Source organism: Daucus carota, chromosome 2 (genome assembly GCF_001625215.2).
Source record: "Daucus carota subsp. sativus chromosome 2, DH1 v3.0, whole genome shotgun sequence".
NCBI classification, from domain to species: domain Eukaryota; kingdom Viridiplantae; phylum Streptophyta; class Magnoliopsida; order Apiales; family Apiaceae; genus Daucus; species Daucus carota.
Window position 1 is genome coordinate 14,133,178 of NC_030382.2, and position 22,335 is coordinate 14,155,512.

Genomic DNA, 22,335 nt, shown 5'->3' on the forward strand with positions numbered 1-22,335 from the left:
GGGGTTATGGGGAAATTATTAGATGTTCTTGTTAAATTTTTCCTGAAGTTTGATAAAGCTGTTTGTCTAGTGTCTACAAATATTCCTTGGGTCTGTGTGGATCTAAGTTGGATGGAGGATTGAGCCCAATATAATTTTAGATTCTGAGCCCAGTATGGTTATTTGAGCCCATTTTACTGCATCATCTAGAGCTCTAAAACCAACCTCCAAAGGTAATGAAGGATTCAAATACAAAATAAAATCAGCATATGCACCACAAGTTATGGTTCAATTGAGTTCCTGATGAACACAATGCACAATCTTACTTTACTCTTCAATGATACTGATCAATTGAAGTAGAATGAGGGTATATTTAAAAATGGAAGAACGGCCACCAAGAGTCCAAGAGCTAGTAAGCTACCAAGACTTAAAATATAATCTGATCCCATAATATATTACTATTTAGCAATGCGAACCATTGTTATACAAGTCTTGCTACTAATATACAGTTCTCTACGATCTTATAGAGTTAGATTAGATATAGTGTTTACTTGGCCGGAATTAGAGTTGGTAAGAACAGACATAGTTACGACGGCCTCCTGCTATTGCAAAATATACAAGTCACAACTTACACCCTCTCTGATGGGTTTCTAAAGGTTGGTTCTTAGAAGGTCTTCAACAACCACAAAAGAATTCTGATCCCGAAGCTCAAGACATTGACTTTTTGGGATATTTCTTAAACATATACTCCTTAAAGAGGGGGTCTTCCTCCTTTTTGTACATCTGGAATAGTTGCCTGTAGTAATTCCTTGCTAGTTTTCGGCACTCGTCGATGCCTTTGGAGTCATATTGCTGCAACTCATCGACAGATTTTTGTAGCTTGCCTTTTGGATCCCCGTTAGTAAGGAACTTGGCCAAATGAGATCCCCTGAGAACAATGTATCAGTAACAAGTGGGAAATGCAGAATCGATACCTTTATTAAAAGGGGAAAGCCTACAAGCTCGAATCGATAAAACAGTTGCAACTACTTAATGTTTATGCATTCATGCTAAGTAGCTACATCATAGAATGCTAAATGGAGATAAAACAAACAAAATTAATATTTTTAAAGGTTGGAGGTTAGCCTTGTTTTAAGGCAAGCCTTCAACTTGGAAAATTTGACGGGTCCTCACTTTCCTCTCCCCTGTACACAACGTAATATATAAATTACATTGAGAATAATGATACATTCTTTACCGTTCATTAACCAACATAAAAGATGATTAGAAAAAATACAAACATTTGGAAGCAGTAAAACAATCACACAAATCAATATTTAGACTCTAGCAGATTCACCCACCAGAAACAAGATATAGTCAGCAGAATCTCCTCAGCGAGGAGAATTTGTACAGGGCTTCTAAAACAAAATGCAACCAGTCACTACTTTAAAGTACGTAAAAAAGGAACAATTATGAGAGGATAGCAGAAGAATTTATTGTCCACAATTTCATGCAGGGTATTTACATAACAGTCTCAACTTCAACAGGGTGCTTTTATGCTTGTGTTTTATTAATGCTCTTGTCTTGTTTAGGTTGGGGGGTTTCACGGAAACAGCCTATCTATCCTAAGATGTGGAGGTAAAGTTTGCGTATATTACGAGCAGGATAAAACCGATTACCGGGTATGCTTGGCTTAGTCTGTATATGTTGACAAACAGACTATCAAGTTATATATGAATTTTCAATCACAAGGTCAGTACATGAAAAGAAGTCTAAGGAAACTCGAAGCGATAGCACTTCTAGAGTCCTACCCCTGCTTTTTTTTAATAGAAGTCAATTCTTTTAGGCTTTTACTTTTGCCTCTGTCCACAGAATATCTCCATAAAACTCCAAACAATGGGTGCAGGATTCGGATTGCAAATTGTCATGACAAGGGAAAACAAACACTGGGCAAGGGTAAATGACCGACTGCACCTCACCAGCAAAAATGAAGTTAAATAAACTAGCAAAAGATTTGGATAACAATACAAGAATTACAAAACAAAAGTACGGATTTGTAGATTGTACCTAGTAGCATCAATAGCACTGAATCCTTGAGATTGTGGAAGCTTATCGCATTTTTCCAGTCTATGAAGAGCACAAACAGCATGCAAGCAGAGCTCATCATCTTTGTCAAATGCAGCAAGCATATCAACGTCGAAATTGAAAGGTTTGTTTTTTGGGATCTTGGAAAGCAATTTTTCAATGGCCACAGTAGTTATACTCTCGTCACTAGAATCAGAGCTATTTTCTGCCTTGTCTGGAAAAGGTGAATCCAATTTGCGCTTCTTATTCTTATTTCTACCATCAGCATCACCATAATTCTGGGTGCAGACTGATAGATGCTTTCCCTTGGAAATTGATTGAGAGACAGGGTCCTTCTCAAAACTTCTCCCATAACCTTTATCAGTCTGAAGATCACAATACATGAACACATATTCTTGCGAAATACTTATCTGATAAACTGATATACACCTTAGTCAGCTTACCTTCGAAGCAGAAGCTGTTTCAACTATAGGGCTTTCATCATCACTATCATCAATCTTAATAACCTCCTGATCTTGTGTAGGCCTTCTCTTTGCACGGGCCATGATAGAGGAATTCGGACCTGCTACAAAATAATAACAGAACTTGAATAGAAAGTTTCACTTGGCAAGTTACCATCAAAGTTTTGTAGGCATCTACTCATTATACAAATACATAGACCCATCAGATACTTGATAAATACATGAAAAATGTACAACGTATAGTAAGCCAAATTTACTAGGGGATCAGTCTGAAAATAGACAGAAATAAAAAAGAAGACAACAAAGCAGGGAAGATGTCCGAAATCCAATCCAAATTTCCAACAAGATTGGATGAAACCTCTGACTAAACACTAAAATTTTACAGAAGGGGTAACAAAAGAAAAAGCTAACCAACACCAGGAGGCGTTTCACCAGGTGACAAGAAATATAATATAAGTATTCAATATAAAATTACTGTGATCCTTAATGATTTGCAGCACTGCATAACTGCATGATATCCGCACACTTTAATATGGAATTAATTCTTACAAAAAGATGGTAGTCAATATGTGAAAATACTGCGATTCTTGTCTATTTGCAGCAGTCCGTAACTGCATGATATATGCACACTTTAACCTTGAATAAATTCTTATAAACAGATCATCCCCCCCAAACACACACAAATAAAAGAAAAAGAAAAAAAGAACCTGAATAATAATATTATAACAAAATTTTCAGAAGTTCAACATATAGAGAATATCAGATATTACTTTTATTTTATAGATGTAGCTTTCTTTATAGGTGTTTACTATTAAAGGTGGATGAGGGAGACATTGAACATTATCTAAAGTCAACCTTTTAAGACTATGCCCAACAAGCTAGTAGATAATAAACAATATATCAATTTTACATGATGTTCTTTATGATTACTCCCCTGTATAAGGGGAAAAGTAAACCCACCTTTTACATGATAATTTTCACTTTTCCTAGACAATTTCACAAATAAGAAAATACACTTTTACATCTTTTCCCATATCTACGTGCTACGTTTTGACTACGTTGTGCAAATAGTTTACCCTTACCACCTTTTTACTAGTCTATATAGATATTCATCACCAACTGATGCTGAGTACCATAGGCAGCCATTAAAAGGCTGCCAGAATGATGACAAAGGAAATGAGAGTCAGTACTGCTACTTGCAGAAGCTTTAAGTGATGCAAGAATTAGCAATTTAGTTCTGATATAAAAAACAAGTCGTTTATTCTCTACTGATAAGTAACTTACAAGAACTATAAAAAAAAAAGAAGAAAGATAAGTAACTTACAAGTAATAGGGTATCTCAAAAGATTCATAAGTTCTTCATATTACAAATGATAGTTATAAACTCATGTGGTTACCGGTGTAACCATATGCATTGTACGTGTACAATTCCAAGTTTTTTATTTGAGACATAATTCCAAATTAGAAAATATAGTCATTGCATCAGAAGAAGATAACACATGCACGAATATGTGTGATGAAATATAAAGTTAGCTTGTTATACCTGTCTCTGCAGGACCAATGATGTCAACCATTGGTAAATCTGCACTAGAGGCAACACAAGGTGATGCATGAGTATTCTCATTACATTTAGATACATTACTCTGCTTTTTACGCTCAACCAACTCCGGATTGCCTGCTAAAAAGGGTCAGAAGTACCTTAGAAACGTAATACAAAATTTTTGGCATATAAAATATGAAACAAAAGCATAATCAAAGTACTAAACCGAATAAAGAAGGTAACTAAAGAAACTTCCAGCTATGGGAATTGGGAGGGGTCTTAGGTTGAAAGAAAATAATTATTATTGTTTCATATGACAACATTATGATCCCCTTCTTTAAAATGGAATTTTAGTTGTACGTAATGAATGCACAACTATATATCACGGACAACCTAACAAGTCATATGTAGTAATTTAGAGTTTTAGACCAAGCTTAAGACAAACTTCAATTAACGCCACACTGACTTTAAAATATCTCCTCGTAGCAGTACCACTGATCTCACTGAGCACGAGTAAGCCCAGATATATGGACCAGTGAAGCAACAAAAGCTGGAAAAAGGACAGCCACAGTACTGGAAAGTACAGGTTCAATATTGCCCATATGCAATCATTTAAATTTACAGGGCTGGAGGAAGCTAAGGTAAACTAGACTCGCCAATAGGCAATATGTCCAATGTACCTGCTGCAATTTAAGGAGCGGCTAACCCTCCAATGAAAAACAATCATTATTCACAAAAGTTCAGGATAAATATAGATGTCACTTTGTCCAAGGACAGTGAACTCCCAAAGACGGTTTGCAATTGTATAATTCTGTTAAAAGAACTCAACTGTAGTATGCTTTGGCTTTATGACCACAACAAATATACACATGGAGAGTTCACGCATTTCTATGTAATCCTGGTAAACGTGTTTAAACACAACATATACAGTAAACTACTCTCAAACATTAAACACATGTGATACCCCGAAATTCCCTTCCAACCTTTATAAAGTTATATCTAACTATTTTAAAGCCAAACACCCAAAAACCGAATGAATATCAATCCATATCAGAGGACAAACATATGACAAGAAACATATAATAACAATTAACACTAATAAATAGAGGTTAAAACAAACATATAGCAACACGAATAAAATAAACCATATCATAAGTATATTGAAGCTGCATTACGAATAACAACAATTCATTCAACACAAATCATATTTCAACCTGATTTTGTATTAATCACCGGAGGACTACGAATCCACTTCTCCACAGCCTTCCCCAAAACCGGATCATTCCCGAGCATCACCAACAACTCCTCCTCCAATTTCACAACCCTCGGATAACATTTCTCATACCTCATCTTCCAACACCTAGCCGACTCCTCCGCCTTCCTCTTTCCCTCAATCAAACCCGCAACCTCTCCCCTCACCTTCTCCACCTCCTCCCTCCCCTTCACCCTCTCCTTGTCCAACTCCTCCCTCCCCTTCACTCTCTCCTTCTCCAACTCCTCCCTCCCCTTCACTCTCTCATTCTCCAACTCCTCCCTCAATTTCACAACCTCGACATGTAACCTCTCCCTCTCCTCCTTCCCCTCCTTCTCCAACTCAACAATCCGCCTTTCATACCTCTCCACACTCATCTCCTCTCTCTCCTTCAACATCTTCAAATCTAACCGCACCTTCTCCAACTCATACTTCACCAAATGATTCTTATCCTTATAACCTTCACACTCCACTTTGTATTTCTTCAATTCACTTTCAATTTCCCCCTTTTCTCCCGCGAATTTCTCGCGCCTCGTCTCTAAAGACGCGCATTTCTCAATTAGGGCTTGTAACTGGCTCTTAAGCTCAATATTGTGCATATTCAACTTGTCTTCTCGGTTCTTGAGATCCGTTATGTTCTGCTTCAGTTTATCTTCGCGACATTGTAAGATATTAGCAACTTCTTCAGAGTCTTTGAGTTGGAAGCACGATCGGAGCTTGAGAATGAGGTCTAAGATGCTGGCGTTAGGGCTGAACGTGGTGGTCGGAGCGGAGATCCGAGTCGCCGGCGAAACTATCTCCGGCTTGCTGTCGACGTCGTTTCGTGTCATTTTGGAGTGAGTTTGGGAGTGAGCGCGTTTGTTGCAATTTGTGTGTATATCGATACAATATAATACTAATAATCAGAGCCGAACCTAATTTTAGTGGCAAAAAACAAATCCAAAGCTAATATTAGTGAGTAAAAACAAAAAAATTTAGTTGAGTGATAAGTTTCTAAAAACTTACTCCCTCCGTCCCCCTGATTAGTATACATTGGAGGACGGGGACGTGACACGGACTTTAATGCTCCTGTAAAGTGTAGTTGTGTAGTTTATTTTTAAAATTTTCTTTTTCTGAATTAAAGTTTAGATGTTATATTTTTATTCAGAAAAAGAAAATCTCAAAAATAAATTACGGAACTATGTTTTGTAAGAGCATTGAAATGCGTGTCGAACAGTTGAAAAGAAACGTATACAATTAAATGGGACAGAGGGAGTAATAAGTTTGGTGACAAAAAATCTATTTTCCCATGTATATTTGTACACAATATGTATTACCAGAATTTAAAGAGAAATAAGTGTGGTGGGGAGCATTGAAAGTGCCTTTCTGAATTACTACCGATTTTTGAAATTTGCCCACTTATCGGCCCCTGTTTGGCCGAGGGAAGTCGGAACAACTCCCTTACTTCATTAAATCCTTCATTTTTAATTGTTTATATTTTATCATATAGTTTCCCTTTTGGGTTAATTATCTACTTTCTACTTTCAATTTTACTAGTATTTTACTAGATAATTAACCCCTTTAATTAAAATTTTATAAAAAACTAGTATTTTCAAATCCTTTTAAAATTTTTTTCAAATCCTTTTAATAATTTATAATTTATTTTTTATTTTTACTTCATTTTTTTTTACTATAAACAAGAAGTCACTTTTTTTAAATCAACCCAAACGGCCTTATTATTTTTTCAGAGTTTTAGAACGGATATTAATTAATATCTCTATACTATTTAAGAAGAACTAACATATTGTTATATGCGAATTTGTCAAGATCAGCTAAATGGGCCGAGCCCATCAAAGGAGGTTTGTTCAGCCCAAGAAAGTTAAGATCACTTCAGTCTCAGAGTAACCCTGTCAAAAGATAGGGCGCGCCCTATCTTTAGGCGCGCCCACATGCTAGGGAAAGTTCATTTTTGTCATAATTCTGAAGGGCAGTGAGAGGTACTTTGTGTTTAGGGGGACGCCCTTGAGCATGAGTAGATCTCATTGTTGTATGAAGAAGACCCTACCTTGTAGTCTAGGGAGTTGTCCTCCTTGGGAGGTAGAGGATAGAGAGGAAGACGCCTTGGGAGGTCCTATCTCTGTAGTCTGGCGGGTTGTCCCTGTCGGGGAGTAGGAGAGTGCCCTTGCATTTGGGGTAAGCCAAAGGGCTAGGCCTCATCGTATTGGGCCCCTTCCAGGAGGAAGATTCTAGAAGGGGAGGCCCAGCCCACATGGGTCTCTTAGGAGAAAGAACTACGTAACGGCTTGATCCCCTATAAATAGGGGTACGTAGGCAGATTGTAGGCATCGATCATTCTTGAGAGCTATTCCAGTTAGCAATCTAGAACCCTTTGCTTACAATTGCAGCCACCTCCATAACAAACAATCAACCATCTCCAACATTCTCGCCAACAGAAATCTTGATCCACGCCGCGAACCTCATCTTTGTTAACCTACCAGTTTTCTCCGTTAACAAATTGGCGCTAGAAGGAGGGGATTGTTCAAGATTTTCCATCGAGGAGAAAGATGTCGAATCACGGCGAGACAACGCCCGGCGGGAACCAACCCCCCGATCCTCGATCGGGGATAGGCGATAACCCTCCCGTCGACAACACGCCGGTCGGGAACGCCTCCCAGGACAGAGCAATCATCATAACAGACGGAGAATCGGGCGTTATAAGACGCCCCATCTCCGGCTCGCCGCCGGTATTCATAAGCAACGAGGAGTTACTCAAGGAGTTGCACTACTTGAGAAACGAAGCGAGAGAACAGCAAGCGCTCAGAGAGCGAGTCGCTCAACTGGAGTCCCTTGTTCCCGGAACACATCGTTCCGGGAAGCAGCCCTTTGAAGAAGAAAGTCAATCAGGCCATCGTGATGATAGAAGACCTGTGATTGTTCCACGAAACTTATTCGCGTCAGGCGGCCAGACTACCGCCGGAGGAGAGGGCGCCAGGGACGGAGGAAGACCCCCGCAAGATAGACGAGCGACCGTACATCTGGAGGAGGCCAGTCGAGATGTTAACGCTCTGGCGGAAAGATACCGAGGAAGAGTCAGTAGGGCGGATCTTTTGGCCCTGATCAAAGATCTTGAAAGCAGACCTGAATACGCGAATACCGGGTCAAGAACGGCAGGCACGGGTCGAGAAGGACATAGGAAGGAGATTCCGCATGGATCAGACTCAAGAAGCTATGACAGGTCGCAAGAACAAGAACCCCGTGGTTTGGGAGGAAGATCGGAGCGAGACCCGATCGTACTTGAAGGACGGCAGAGTCAGGGAGGAACGCGCGAGCATGCGACGTCTCCGGGCAACGGAAAGACTCATCATCAGGTTCTTTTCTTGTCTCCTCTTTGTAAATTATCATAAAAGTTATATTATATTTCGTTCTGATAATAGTAGGATATGCAATAATGAATGGTTGGGCAAATCTTGGTCAGACCATTGCCGATCCACACATTCAAGCCTTGTCTCAGGCCAATGCTCATGCCAATCCGCATATTCAAGCCTCATCTCAGGCCAATGCGCCCCCGTCTGCTCAGACTCACGCCAATCAATCCAATCCTCTCGCCACGACAAATGACCTCATGGCTACCGGAACATTACCATCGATGACTCTGTCACAGCCAAACATGCAGACCATTCCAGGCATCGGAGCCATTGATGTCAACAGCCTAAGGAAACTTCTGGCACATTTCGATGGAAGCCAAACGTCTCTTTCAAGCCAAGCCCTATCACCATTCTCTGCTGAAGTGATAGAGGCTCCGTTGCCAGCCAATTACAGAAACACCACTTCCGATTTAAAGTTTCATGGCAACTCAGATGCAGTAGAGTTTCTTGGAAGGTTCAATGTCGAGATGGGTGTCTACCAGATACCAGACCCTGTCAGGTGTAGACTTCTTGCGGCAACATTCAGAGATAGCGCCTACCAATGGTTCCGGAAATTGGAACCAGCGTCCATCACTTCTTGGACAAGCATGCAGACTATGTTCTTGACTCAGTTCCAGGCAACCGTCAAATACGCTCCACCAGTCACCACTCTGGCAAATATCAAACAAAAGGAAGGAGAGACTCTTCATGCCTACTTCAAACGTTTCAATGCAGAGTCATCCAACGTTCGGGGGGCAACTGATGAGACACTGAAGAGCTTCTTGGTGGCTGGGCTTCGAGTGGGAACTGATTTTTGGAAGCACTTGCAAGGCGATGATCCCAAGTCCCTGGCAGATTTATATGCAAGGGCTGAGGCATACAAAAATGTTGAACAGTCATTGGCTGAAAGTCGAAAGAATGAGAGAAGCCCGGGTAAGGCCCGACAAAAGAGAAGGGACCGGTCCCCAAGTCCAGAACAAAGGGGGAGGCGACGAAGCCCCAACCGGGTCAACACCATGTATAGAAGGAATTATACACCTCCTCGAGATCATGAAGAAAGGGAAGATCGCTGGACACCACTTGCCGCGCCAATCGATCACATCTTCGAAGTTAATCGTGACAAGGGACTCTTCCGCAGGCCAGCTCCACTAAATTCTTGGCAAGCCAAGAATAAGGACAAGTACTGTGAATACCACGAATCAACCGGGCATGATACCCATGAGTGTAGACAACTGAAAGAAGAGATTGAGTTGCTAATCAAAGAAGGCCAGCTTAATGAATGGATAGTACGAGAAGCCCGGTCCCGACGAGATATTCGAGCCAAAGACAGAAGGGGGCTTGGCTATACTGGCGATCAAGATAGGGGAAAGCAAGAGGACATCCAGTTCGTTAAGGAAGGAAGCATTCATGTCATCTTTGGAGGGCCACATGTGGCCGGTGAGGGGACCAGGGCTATGGAGAGATATGCAAAGGAAGCAAAAGGTAGGCCCCTAACTAATATACATAATTTGTCATCTAGACCGCTTAAGGTCTTTAGAGGCGAAGCCATTGACATTACCTTTTCAGAAGAAGATGCCAGATGGGTTCACCACCCGCACAATGATGCCCTGGTGATTGCTCTTCGTATTGGTCCGATGAATGTTCATCGTGTGCTTGTTGATAATGGAAGCTCTGTCAACATTCTTTATTATGGCACCTACCAGAAGCTTGGCCTCCCTGATAAGGATATGAAAGTTGAGGATGTCTATATCTATGGCTTTGGTGGAGAGGCTGTAAAAGTAAAGGGGACAATCCGGCTCCCGGTAACTCTAGGAGAAGGAACATGCTCAGCCACTCAGGTGATGGATTTTATGATTATAGATCACGACTCATCACACAACGCCATTGTTGGGCGACCATTGCTGAAAGAGATGAGAGTGGTTACGTCGATATATCATTTGTCTATGAAATTCCCAACACCTGGAGGGATCGGAGTTGTAAGGGGATGCCAATATGACTCCAGAGAGTGTTACCTGCAATCTCTTAAGGGTTTCAAGAAGAGTAGATCACTGAAAGAGCCCCTTGTTGCCAACACTGGTGGGGAGGTCAATATGACTTACTTCGTCCAATTTCCTGATGAAGGAGATAATCCCGGGCAATCAAAAGGGAAAGAACCAATGGAAGTAGATTCAGATGCCGAGCTTAAGCCTTGCTCTATATGGGAAAGAGGGGAAACATCTGGAACCAAAGAGGAGTCTGATCTAGACCCAAGGCTGCCCCTAGAATCAACCAAGACCGGTCCAGCTGAAGATACCGTTGAAATCCAGGTTGGGGAGGCCGGAGAGGCCAAAACATTGAAGATAGGGTCTAAGCTGAAAGGAGAGGTGAAGGCAAGCCTTATCCGTTTCTTAAGAAGCAACTTGGATGTTTTTGCTTGGTGTCATGCTGATATGGTAGGAATCGACCCAGAAGTAATGAGCCACCATTTAAATATCGACCCTACCAAGAAAGGGATGAGACAGAAGAGAAGGCCTGTTAGTGGAGAAAGGGCCCAAGCACTGAAGGAAGAGGTTGACCGGTTGTTGGGTGCTAAGCTGATCAAGGAGTCGTTCTATCCTACATGGCTGGCTAACCCGGTCCTTGTCAAGAAGCCTAATGGGAAGTGGAGAACCTGTGTTGACTTCACAGATCTGAACAAAGCATGCCCAAAGGATAGTTTCCCACTCCCAAGGATAGACCAGTTGGTGGATGCCACAGCTGGACATGCCTTGCTGAGTTTCATGGATGCCTATTCAGGATACAATCAGATCCCCATGCATGAGCCAGATCAAGAACATACTTCATTTATAACAGACAGGGGGTTGTATTGCTATATAGGAATGCCATTCGGGCTAATCAATGCTGGCGCAACTTACCAACGCCTTGTGAACATGATGTTTAAAGACCAGATTGGTAAGACTATGGAGGTTTATGTAGATGACATGCTGGTTAAGTCCAAGGAGGCACAAGATCACATTCGGCACTTGTCTGAAATGTTTGACATACTTAGGAAGTATCGAATGAAGTTGAATCCCCAGAAGTGTGTATTTGGAGTTGAGTCTGGTAAATTCTTGGGGTTCATGGTAAATCATCGAGGGATCGAAGCTAATCCTGCAAAAATCAAGGCATTACTTGATATGAAGTCTCCTCAGAATGTGAGGCAGGTTCAGAGCCTTACAGGAAGGATAGCGGCATTAAATAGATTTGTGTCTAAGTCCTCAGACAGATGCAAGGAGTTCTTTAAGGCTATCAAGGAGGCTGGGAAAACGTTTGTATGGACGGATGAATGTGAAGAGGCCTTCCAAAAGATAAAGGAACAATTGGGAAAGCCACCTCTCTTGGCCAAGCCGGTAGAAGGGGAAACGTTGGTCTTATACCTGGCTGTTTCAAGATACTCGGTCAGCGCCGTTCTTGTAAAGGAGGAGAAGGATGTCCAATTCCCGGTGTATTATGTTAGTAAAAGGCTATTGGATGCTGAGACAAGATACACTAATATGGAAAAGTTGGTATATTCTTTGGTCTTAGCAGCAAGGAAACTTCGTCCATACTTTCAGGCGCATAAGATTGAGGTGAGAACGTCATACCCTCTCCGTCAGATTATGCATAAGCCAGAAGCAACGGGAAGATTGATGAAGTGGGCAGTAGAGCTAGGACAGTTTGATTTGGAGTATAAGCCTAGGGCTACTGTCAAGGGTCAAGCTCTGGCTGATTTCTTACTAGAATTTGAAGATGATAGCCAAGAATGGGCAATAGTGCCATATAGTCCCAACGTTGAGCCCATTGACGGTCTTTTGGTGGAAGATGACACATGGTGGAACTTGCATGTCGATGGAGCTGTCAACTCTGACGGAGCTGGAGTGGGTATAGTTTTGGTTAGTCCCGGGGGGTGTCGATTGTTAAGTGCCATTCACCTAGGGTTCCCTGCAACTAATAATGATGCGGAATATGAAGCTTTAATCAATGGTCTGTCCCTAGCCATAGAGATGAAGGCCAAGAACCTTATCGTGTACAGTGATTCTATGTTGGTGGTTCATCAGGTAAACGGGGGGTTCTTGGCTCGGGGTTGGAGAACGAACTTATACATGACCCATACGCAGGAACTGATGAAGGGGTTTAAAGAGGTACATTTGGAAAAGGTCCCTCGCGAGAAAAATGAAGGTGCTGATGCATTAGCCAAGGCCAGTTCTAGAAGGGACACCAAGTTATTAGGAACTATCCAATTCTGTGTTCAGGAGAAGCCCAGTGTGTCAGAAGCACAGAAGGTCACCCGGTTCAGGGAAGATCTGATGGAGGTGGAGGATGAAGTTGTGGATACTTGGATGACCCCTATACTTAAGTTCATCCAGGAGGGTCAGCTCCCGGAAAGTGTAAAGGAAGCCAGAAGTCTCAGATACAAAGCAGCTAGATTTGTAATATATGACGGTGTCTTGTACAAGAGAGGGTTCAACCAGCCGCTACTGAAGTGCATTGCAGGGGAAGAGTGCAATTATATCTTAAGAGAAGTGCACGAAGGAATATGCGGCAATCACTCGGGGGGTAGTTCACTTGCACTGAAGATCCTTAGGCAAGGATACTACTGGCCAACTATGAGGAGTGAAGCAAGCAAGTTCGTGCAAGCATGTGACAAGTGCCAGCGATTTGCCACATATTCATCTCGTCCTGCAGCAAGTCTGACTCCGTTACTCAGCCCATGGCCATTCGCTTTGTGGGGGATAGATCTCATTGGAGAGCTTCCAAAAGCCAAAGGAGGAGTCAGGTATGCAGTAGTGGCAGTTGATTACTTTACAAAATGGGCTGAGGCCGCGCCTCTAGCAACCATTACTGCTAAGAAGATAACAAGTTTTGTATTCAATTCAATCGTGTGCAGATTTGGTATCCCGTACAAATTGATATCTGATAATGGGAAACAATTTGACAGCAAAGAGTTGAAGAAATTGTGCGATGACCTGAATATAAGGAGAAACTTTGCAGCCGTGTACCATCCACAAAGCAATGGACAGACTGAAGCAATCAACAAGATCATCAAACACACGCTGAAGGCCAAGTTGGAAGAAAAGAAAGGTGATTGGCCGGAGGAGCTTCCAATGGTACTATGGTCATACAACACTACGCCAAGGACAACCACTGGGGAGTCGCCGTTCATGTTAACCTATGGCTGTGAAGCAATGATTCCGGTAGAGGTCGGAGCAGGTTCCTTTAGGAGAGACCACTTCCAGGAAGACGACAATGTTGTTAACCAGAGGCTACATCTAGATATGTTGGAGGAAGTCAGAAGGGAGTCGCAAGTTAGGTTGGCAGCATACCAACAAAGGACAGCACGATTCTACAACAGTCGAGTCAAGCCTAGACCGTTCAAAGTGGGAGACTTAGTGTTGCGCAAGATGATGCCAGGGATGAAGGTGCCAGGTCATGGAGTGTTCGGGGCAAATTGGGAAGGACCCTACCGCATACGAGCTGAGATCTTTGGAGGAGCATACTACTTAGAAGACATGCAGGGTGAGCCCATCTCCAAGGCATGGAATGCTGAGCACTTGAAGAAGTATTATCAATAAGAGCAATATGGACTCTACTAATAGGAATAGCATGTAGACCTTAGATGAGGAAGAACACCTTGTGTAATCACTTTTCAGTACATAATGGCAAGACTCTTTCATTCATTTTTACTGCCTGCAAACACAGGGCGCGCCCAAACATGGGGCGCGCCTACTTGCTAACGACTTGAAAGATTATTGAGTTATCAAAGACAGTAACTCCTCTTAAGAATTCTGATTAAGAATAAACCTGCGGGAAGAGTAGTGAAGCAAAACGATCAATATATATTAGACCAACTGCTCTTTTTTAAGTGAGATCAAGACTGGGCGCGCCAAGTGATAAGGCGCGCCACGTGTTCCCTTATGAATATTTTATAACACAAGCAAAGTCAGGGAGATTCTCATATACATGATGAAGTGTAAGAAAAGTGAACAAGCAAGCAATATCATAGCACTTGACAAAAGCAGTTAATAATTAAATGCAAGAACAGCAATATGAGAGCGCGCCTCATATTCAAAATCCATCACAGTCGAATAAATAAAAGTAAACAAGCTGCAGGGTTACAGAGACCCGCACCCTAAATAAATGTCAAAGTTTAGTCTTGAGAAGAATCCTGATTCTTAGGCTGAGATGAGTCTGGATTAATAAGTTCAGAAGAAATAATCTCAACAGCAGAACCATCCTGAGGAGTGCCACCTGAAGTTAATCGGGGAATAGAGTTGGTATTGTCAGCATCAGCCTCGACCTCACCTTCTTGGCGCGCCTCATCTTCACTCTGTTGCAGAAACCGCTGTGCAGATGCTGAGGCAGCCTCGAGCTCGATAGCTAGCCTTTTCTCTTCTATGGCTTTGGCCTCTTCTACTTTGAATTCCTCAATCCAGGTGCGAGTAGAAGGAACGAACTTACTCCAGTCGTAATCTGGATCGACTGCCAAGAAACCCGTGACATAGCTCCTGAAGCCATCAGCAAAAGCCTTTTCATAGGACGCGCCCAATTGTTTATTTAGATCTTCGGCTGTACCTTCCAGAGAAACCACCTTTTCACTAGCTGCAGTCAAGTCTTGGGCTGTCGTGTTTAATTCAATCCTTAGATTGTCAGCCTCTGTCTTGAGCCTGGCAATGTCCTTCTCTGCATTTGCTTTAAACTGCTCCAGTGAAGACTTAGTTTTCTCAGACGCCTTCAATTGCTTCTGTAATTTGCTGTTCTCCTCTTCTGCGGCGTCTAGGCGCGCCTTGAGTTTCTCAGTGTCAGAAGGGTTACAGGTCAAGTGGAAAAACAATTCACCTGCGGCGCGCCTACATGCTTCGGCTGCCTGCTCGCCAGTTCTCTGTTGCCAGTTATGAAACCTGCCAGGGCCCAGGTACACGTCTGCCATCTTAGCAAACCAGTCGCCTGCGGCCGTGACAGGAGCCTCATAAGGGAATTCCGAAGCAGATTCCATTCCCTTCAGCCTCTTATTAGGAACAAGAACATTCTCCTGAGCCTTCCTTTTCTCGTCCCTCTTTTTGGGAGGGGATTGTTTTAGGGCTGGCTGGCTAACAGAAATTTTGCTGGGATGCTTTGAATCAGACGCGCCCTGAGTCTTGGCGCGCCCTCCGGGAATTCCAAAGCCAGCTGGAAGAGACATGTCTGCAGGAGATAGAGTAAGGAAAGTTATGGCCAGCAACATGAATACAAGTGCGAATGTATATGCATGAATAAATTTAAATATGAAGAGTAAACAAAGTAAAAAGTAAACATGAACAAGTCAGAAATAAAGATGAAACCAGAATCAGGCGCGCCCCGATTAGCAGACTCATCGGAGTCATCCTCTTCAACCTCCACCTCCTCAATTTTCTTCGCTTTCCTCTTTATAGGTCGACCGCCATAAAAATCTTGGTATGGACATATATCTCCCACCGCATCACTTAAAAACCCATATTCTTTTAAACGCTCAGTGGTGACTAAGTGATTAATAATTTTGGCCTCATAAGGGAGGTTAATGATGTTTTCTGCGCGTCTCTTGGCGCGCCCTGATAAAGCAGATTGTTTCCTTTCAGCTGAGTAAAAAAAAGAAAAAGAAAAAGAAAGAAAGCGTCTAAATATGTCACGCTAAGAGAATAAAGAAGGAAAAAGAGATAAAAGATACGGCGCGCCTGAAGATATGGCGCGCCAAAGGATAGCTTACTAGGCGAAGTATTGAATTGAGTTCTAATCCGTTCCTCTGGCCAAGCATAAAAAAACGGTTCTTTCCATTTCTTTTCATTACTGGTCTTGCCTTCAGACCAACCGGTAGAGTTGTGAGATCTTCTTACCACCAAATAGAAGTAACCAAGACTGGATGCGCCCAGTCTGAAGAAGTAACTTAGATCTTCCATTGTGGGAGCCCGTTGATTGTGGTCTCGATACAACATGTAGAGGGCAATAGCAAGCTGCCAGCTATTAGGAGAGAGTTGGATAGGAGCGATGTCGAACCATTCAATAATGGATCTAAAGTAAGGATGCAGTGGGGGACCGATGCCTAGCTTAACTAGCTTTGGAGTAAGGACCATCCTAGGGATCCGTAATCTGGGGTTATAGTCGAAGATATGAGGCCTCATCCAAGGGTGTGGGCGCGCCCATATACAACCTTTATCATAATATTTCAAGCACCACTTGATCTCAGCATTGGAGGCAGTAGAGGACAAGCCTACGCATGCCAGTTTACCTGCTTTCTTGCGAGCTTTAGCCTTAATAGTCTCTCGGATTTCTTTGTTCTCATCCCAGTCAAAATCTAGCTCGTGTTCAGAAATTCGAGGATGAGTATAAGGATTAGGAGATGGTAAGGGAGAAGGAGGGCGCGCCTCATCTTCAAGCTCTTCGTCGTTTAAGTCATGATAAAATGTTCTGGCCTCCTCTTCTGCCTCAACCTCCTCAGAATCCTCATCATCATCATCCACATCGCCTTCTGAGTCATTGCCTTCACTATTGTTTGGTTGATCATTATCAAGTTCAGTAACGTGAGTTGCTCGAAGATCTCTTTCATCTTGAGCCAAGAGATCTTCTATGTCCATATGAGGAGATTCGTGAAGACCAGGGGAAGAAGCCCCACTTTCGGTCATATTTGCAGAAGGATGAGGAGTAAAAAATCGCAATGGAAAGGGTGAGAGAAGATCTGGCGCGCCCAGAATATCCAGCTGCAAAAAGAAGGGAAAAGAATGAGTTGAGGCTATTGGGCGCGCCGAGATATAAGCGAAATAGATGAAGAAGAGAAGACTGAAACTAAAGGCTGTGGAAAAAGGAAGTGTAAAAAAAAAAAAAAAAAAAAAAAAACTCGCTTTGGAATACATAAGAATTCTAAGCTATGGTTATGAAGATATCAAAGGAAGGATGTGTACCATCACAGGTAAACTAAGAAGGATGATGATAGAGAATAGGCGCGCCACAAGATGCGGCGCGCCAGGACGGTGAAGGGGAAAGTCTAAAAGCACTTTAGTAAACTGACAACTATAACGAGCATCTCTCGTAAAATGTAGCAAAGGGGTATATATCATCATTAAAAAGGCGCGTCTAGTCTATATCAAGCAATCAGGGTATCACAAACAGATATTCAAAATTACAATTATCAAAAAACAAGATCAATCGCATATACATACATATATATACAATGAAGAACTATGAAGAACCACGAAGAAAGTGAAGAGTCAGGTGCTTAGTTACAGCAATTTACTCGGTGAAACGATGAGAAAAAGACATGAAAATGTACCTTGTGTTGAGAGGAATCGTGGGATGGCTTCCAAATCTCGAATGAAGCAGCAACGCGAACGGTAGAGCTCGGCAAAGAAATACGGCGACGGAAAGGGTTTACTGAGATTAAAAGCGAACATGAAATAAAGAAAGGGGGAAAATGGACGGGTATTTATACCTGGGAGAAAATAAAGAATTAAAATAAAGGAAAAATAGCAAGTAGTGGAGTACAGCTGTTCACGTTAGGGCTTCAACGGTCGGCAACACCAGGCGCGCCCAATCTTGTCACGCCCAAATTTGTTAGAAGACGTACAAAAGCAAATTAAAGGAGAGTTAGATAGAAAGAGGGAAGGTGTTCACAAAAGACAGGAAGATCTCGCCAACATTTTCAATATTACCAAGATCTGGGGGGTAGTTGTTATATGCGAATTTGTCAAGATCAGCTAAATGGGCCGAGCCCATCAAAGGAGGTTTGTTCAGCCCAAGAAAGTCAAGATCACTTCAGTCTCAGAGTAACCCTGTCAAAAGATAGGGCGCGCCCTATCTTTAGGCGCGCCCACATGCCAGGGAAAGTTCATTTTTGTCATAATTCTGAAGGGCAGTGAGAGGTACTTTGTGTTTAGGGGGACGCCCTTGAGCATGAGTAGATCTCATTGTTGTATGAAGAAGACCCTACCTTGTAGTCTAGGGAGTTGTCCTCCTTGGGAGGTAGAGGATAGAGAGGAAGACGCCTTGGGAGGTCCTATCTCTGTAGTCTGGCGGGTTGTCCCTGTCGGGGAGTAGGAGAGTGCCCTTGCATTTGGGGTAAGCCAAAGGGCTAGGCCTCATCGTATTGGGCCCCTTCCAGGAGGAAGATTCTAGAAGGGGAGGCCCAGCCCACATGGGTCTCTTAGGAGAAAGAACTACGTAACGGCTTGATCCCCTATAAATAGGGGTACGTAGGCAGATTGTAGGCATCGATCATTCTTGAGAGCTATTCCAGTTAGCAATCTAGAACCCTTTGCTTACAATTGCAGCCACCTCCATAACAAACAATCAACCATCTCCAACATTCTCGCCAACAGAAATCTTGGTCCACGCCGCGAACCTCATCTTTGTTAACCTACCAGTTTTCTCCGTTAACACATATTAAAATAATTATTATTTCTATTTATATAAAATATTGTCAGACTTTAATAATAATAATAATAATAATAATAATAATAATAATAATATAGAATTATAAGTACTTGATCATGCCCATTATAAAAGTCGAAAGGTATAAGAATATACTCCATCTGTCCTCTTTTTCATTTTGGTTTTCAAGTAATTTTTGACTAAATATTACAAATTATCTATTGGAAGTTGAATATTAAAATAAATTAAATATACTTTCTGATAATATAATTTTTATCATATTTTCAATTACATGACACATGTGAATTTCAGTCATACTATAATCAATTTGACTAGTCAAAAGTTAAAAATATATATATATATATATATATATATAAAAAGATACGGAGGGAATACTATGCATTAACATACAGAACTTCTCAACATAACTAAAAAAGTCTTAGGTTCATTCGACTACGGTATAAGTGATTCTTTTAGCATTTTAAACCCTTTCTGAACATAACTACTGTACGAGTATTAGGTTCTTGGATATTTATCATAGTATACATTTTTTTAATATTTTAGTTGTAATAATACAATCTTCCCCATAAATTGCATATTTACTTCTTTTTTTTTTCTAAAATTCTACAAACTATTTGCACATATACGGTTTCTCTCTCCTCATCTCTCCCTTTCTCCCTCTCTCGCTCATTCAGCCATTCTCTATCTTCTTCTCTTTTGCCTCCATCTCTCCTCGCTCTCTCTCTATATCTCTCTCCTCACTCTTCTCTGATCCGATGATTGTCTCGGCCAGAGTCTCCTCGGAGCCTCCTCATCTTGTCTTTTCTCGTTATTGTTCTCGGACCCCGAGGCGGTGACGTTGAAAGAGAGCGCGACGAAGGCGAGTGTATGGTCGGTGTGGCGCCGACAAAGAAAGATGGCAGGTGGCAGATTGCGACGGTGAAGTCCGCACCGTATGCGGCTCATACCCTTGCATTTATACCTCTCTATATTCATATCTCTTAGTTGCAGAACTGTTGATAGGTGGTAATTATAAATTGAGATAGAGAGAGATGACAGAGATATAAAGAAGGGGAGGGCCTGGTCTGAAATGAAATAAACAGGAAGACATGGTAGTGAAAAGAAATTGAGTATTTAATGCAGCGACACTTATTTCGCCATTTGCAACTATTTGCAACTTATTATGTAATTAAATGTAATTTTCAACAGACTTTTTCAAAATTACATTTGTGGTTGCATATATGGTGGCTAGTTGTTGCAAATATAGTTGCATATGCAATCTCCGTATTTTTGCAAATATTTTTTTGAAATACAATATTTTTGCAATTTGTTTTAAAAAGTGACAATATTTTTACAAAGATTTGGGTATTTTTAAAAAAACCCTAGGTTCTTTTGGCTTCGGTGTAAGATATTCCATTAGCATTTTAAACCGCTCCTATTTCTTGCACATAGTTTGTTAAAAGAAGTAGTAGTGTTTATTTTTTATTTTTGAAGTTAAAAGTTAAAATTCGGAAATGTTAATTTTTTAAACCTTTTTAGTAATTTATATTGTATATATTATGAAGTTTTTAAATGTCTAATATATAATAAATTTTGTTTATTGATGAGGTTTCTCATATTATGATTGAAAAAGTTTCTCATATTATAATAATATATTATTTTGTAATTAATCAATTTAAAATACTAATTACTCAATTGATTTATTAATATATTATATAAATATATCTAACAATTTTTAAATTCGAATTTATTTATTACCTACATTCCATTTTTTATGAGTTAAACGTCTTTCGCTTCTTTCACTCGGAAGCAGTTTCCAAAGGTCTTCGTATTTGTGGTCTGTGCTTCTTCTAGATTCAACACTCAGTAATTTCAGTAAGAAATAACTTAAGATTCAAGATATTTACATCCAATCAGTTTTATATAATTTTTTGCATTACTTGGCATATATTATAACATTTTTTTAAAAGTTTTTAAATTTGATTTAAATTTTTACTTCGAAGAAAAAGAAAATCAGAATAACTTATAAAATTATAATTTTATAAAAAAAATCTTAAAATGTTTGCAGAACCTCCTTCCCAAATGTATACAATCTACCGGGATTAATGGAGTATAGTCTAGGCTTTGCAGTTTTGAGAGAGTACTTCCAAAATTACGGTCTCAGCCGTCACTTCTCCGCTCTTCAACCTTCATCCCTTCATTGATTAAGCCTCTTCACTCTTCCATTCCCTCTCCTATTTACTACTCCCTCCGTCCCCCCTGAGTAGTATACATTGGGGGACGGGGACGCGGCACGGACTTTAATGCTCCTGTAAAGTGTAGTTGTGTAATTTATTTTTAAAATTTTCTTTTTCTGAATTAAAGTTTGGATGTTATATTTTTATACAGAAAAAGAAAATCTCAAAAATAAGTTACGGAACTATATTTTATAAGAGCATTGAAATGCGTGTCGAGCAGTTGAAAAGAAACGTATACAATTAAATGGGACAGAGGGAGTAGTTTTTTTGTTTAGTAAAATCAAGATTTGATATTTTTTAGGTGACTTCTTATTAAATATCTTGTTATTAAGGTTGTTTGTTATGTCCATATTTTTAGGATATTGATATTTTGTGTGTTTTATTGTAGGTTTCGGTAATTTCTAAGGACTTATATTGTATTCGGGTGATCCACATGACTCGTATCAAAATTGTCATGGTGGCGAATATCACAGGAGTTCACATTTCACGATAAAGTTTTTCATATATTGGGAGAGTTGTTGCTCTAATATCTTTTTATTTAAATGATAGTTCTGAAATATTTGGCGCTTATGTGAAGATCAATTGTGATGCTACTATGTTCACAGCTGACTTCCTCCGTCCTCAATTGTATGCTTTAGGGACGGGGAGTCAGCCTCTATTTATTAAACCCTTTCTAGAGTCACCAGCTAATCCTAAAGTTCTTTTCCCTGAGGAGGACTGCTAACAGAGTTAGATGAATAGTAAGGCTTATGCCGAAGTGCACCGACTCCTTTCTTCACTCGAAAAGGGGGAGACCTGTTCTCTAAGTCAGTGGCCGGCTTCGATACTGCTTTCTTTACCTTCCCAAGGTACTTCCCCTCTCCCTTCAAAGCCCTTGTATAGGTTGGGCGCTAGCGCTTGACTAATAGAATAGGAAAGTAAGGCTCTTCTGCTGAGCGAAGCTGCGAGCCTACCCTTCTCGAGCCTACTTAAATAGCTTACGCTTACCAAGGACAGGCCCTGAAGCGAAGGACGGGAACGAACCTGCAGTTTTCAGATCATGAGTCTG

The 22,335-nt window shown here is 41.1% G+C and overlaps 1 protein-coding gene across 5 annotated transcripts; it reads right to left on the reverse strand.

Annotated features, from left to right (window-relative positions):
* Nucleotides 1–406: 406 nt before the first annotated feature.
* Nucleotides 407–6,184, reverse strand: LOC108205922 (uncharacterized). Of its 5 annotated transcripts, XM_064086505.1 has the most exons (6): nt 5,259–6,183; nt 4,048–4,182; nt 2,487–2,608; nt 2,026–2,408; nt 687–907; nt 407–635 (listed from the first exon to the last, which is right to left on the reverse strand). In XM_064086505.1, the coding sequence occupies exons 1-5, from the start codon at nt 6,124–6,126 to the stop codon at nt 688–690; spliced, it is 1,728 nt and encodes a 575-aa protein (XP_063942575.1). In that variant the 5' UTR covers nt 6,127–6,183; the 3' UTR covers nt 407–635; nt 687. The 5 variants fall into 5 exon arrangements, with proteins under 5 accessions (XP_063942575.1, XP_063942577.1, XP_063942574.1 ...); XM_064086507.1 differs by having other exon boundaries at nt 407–907; nt 2,487–2,605; XM_064086504.1 differs by having other exon boundaries at nt 407–907.
* Nucleotides 6,185–22,335: the final 16,151 nt, after the last annotated feature.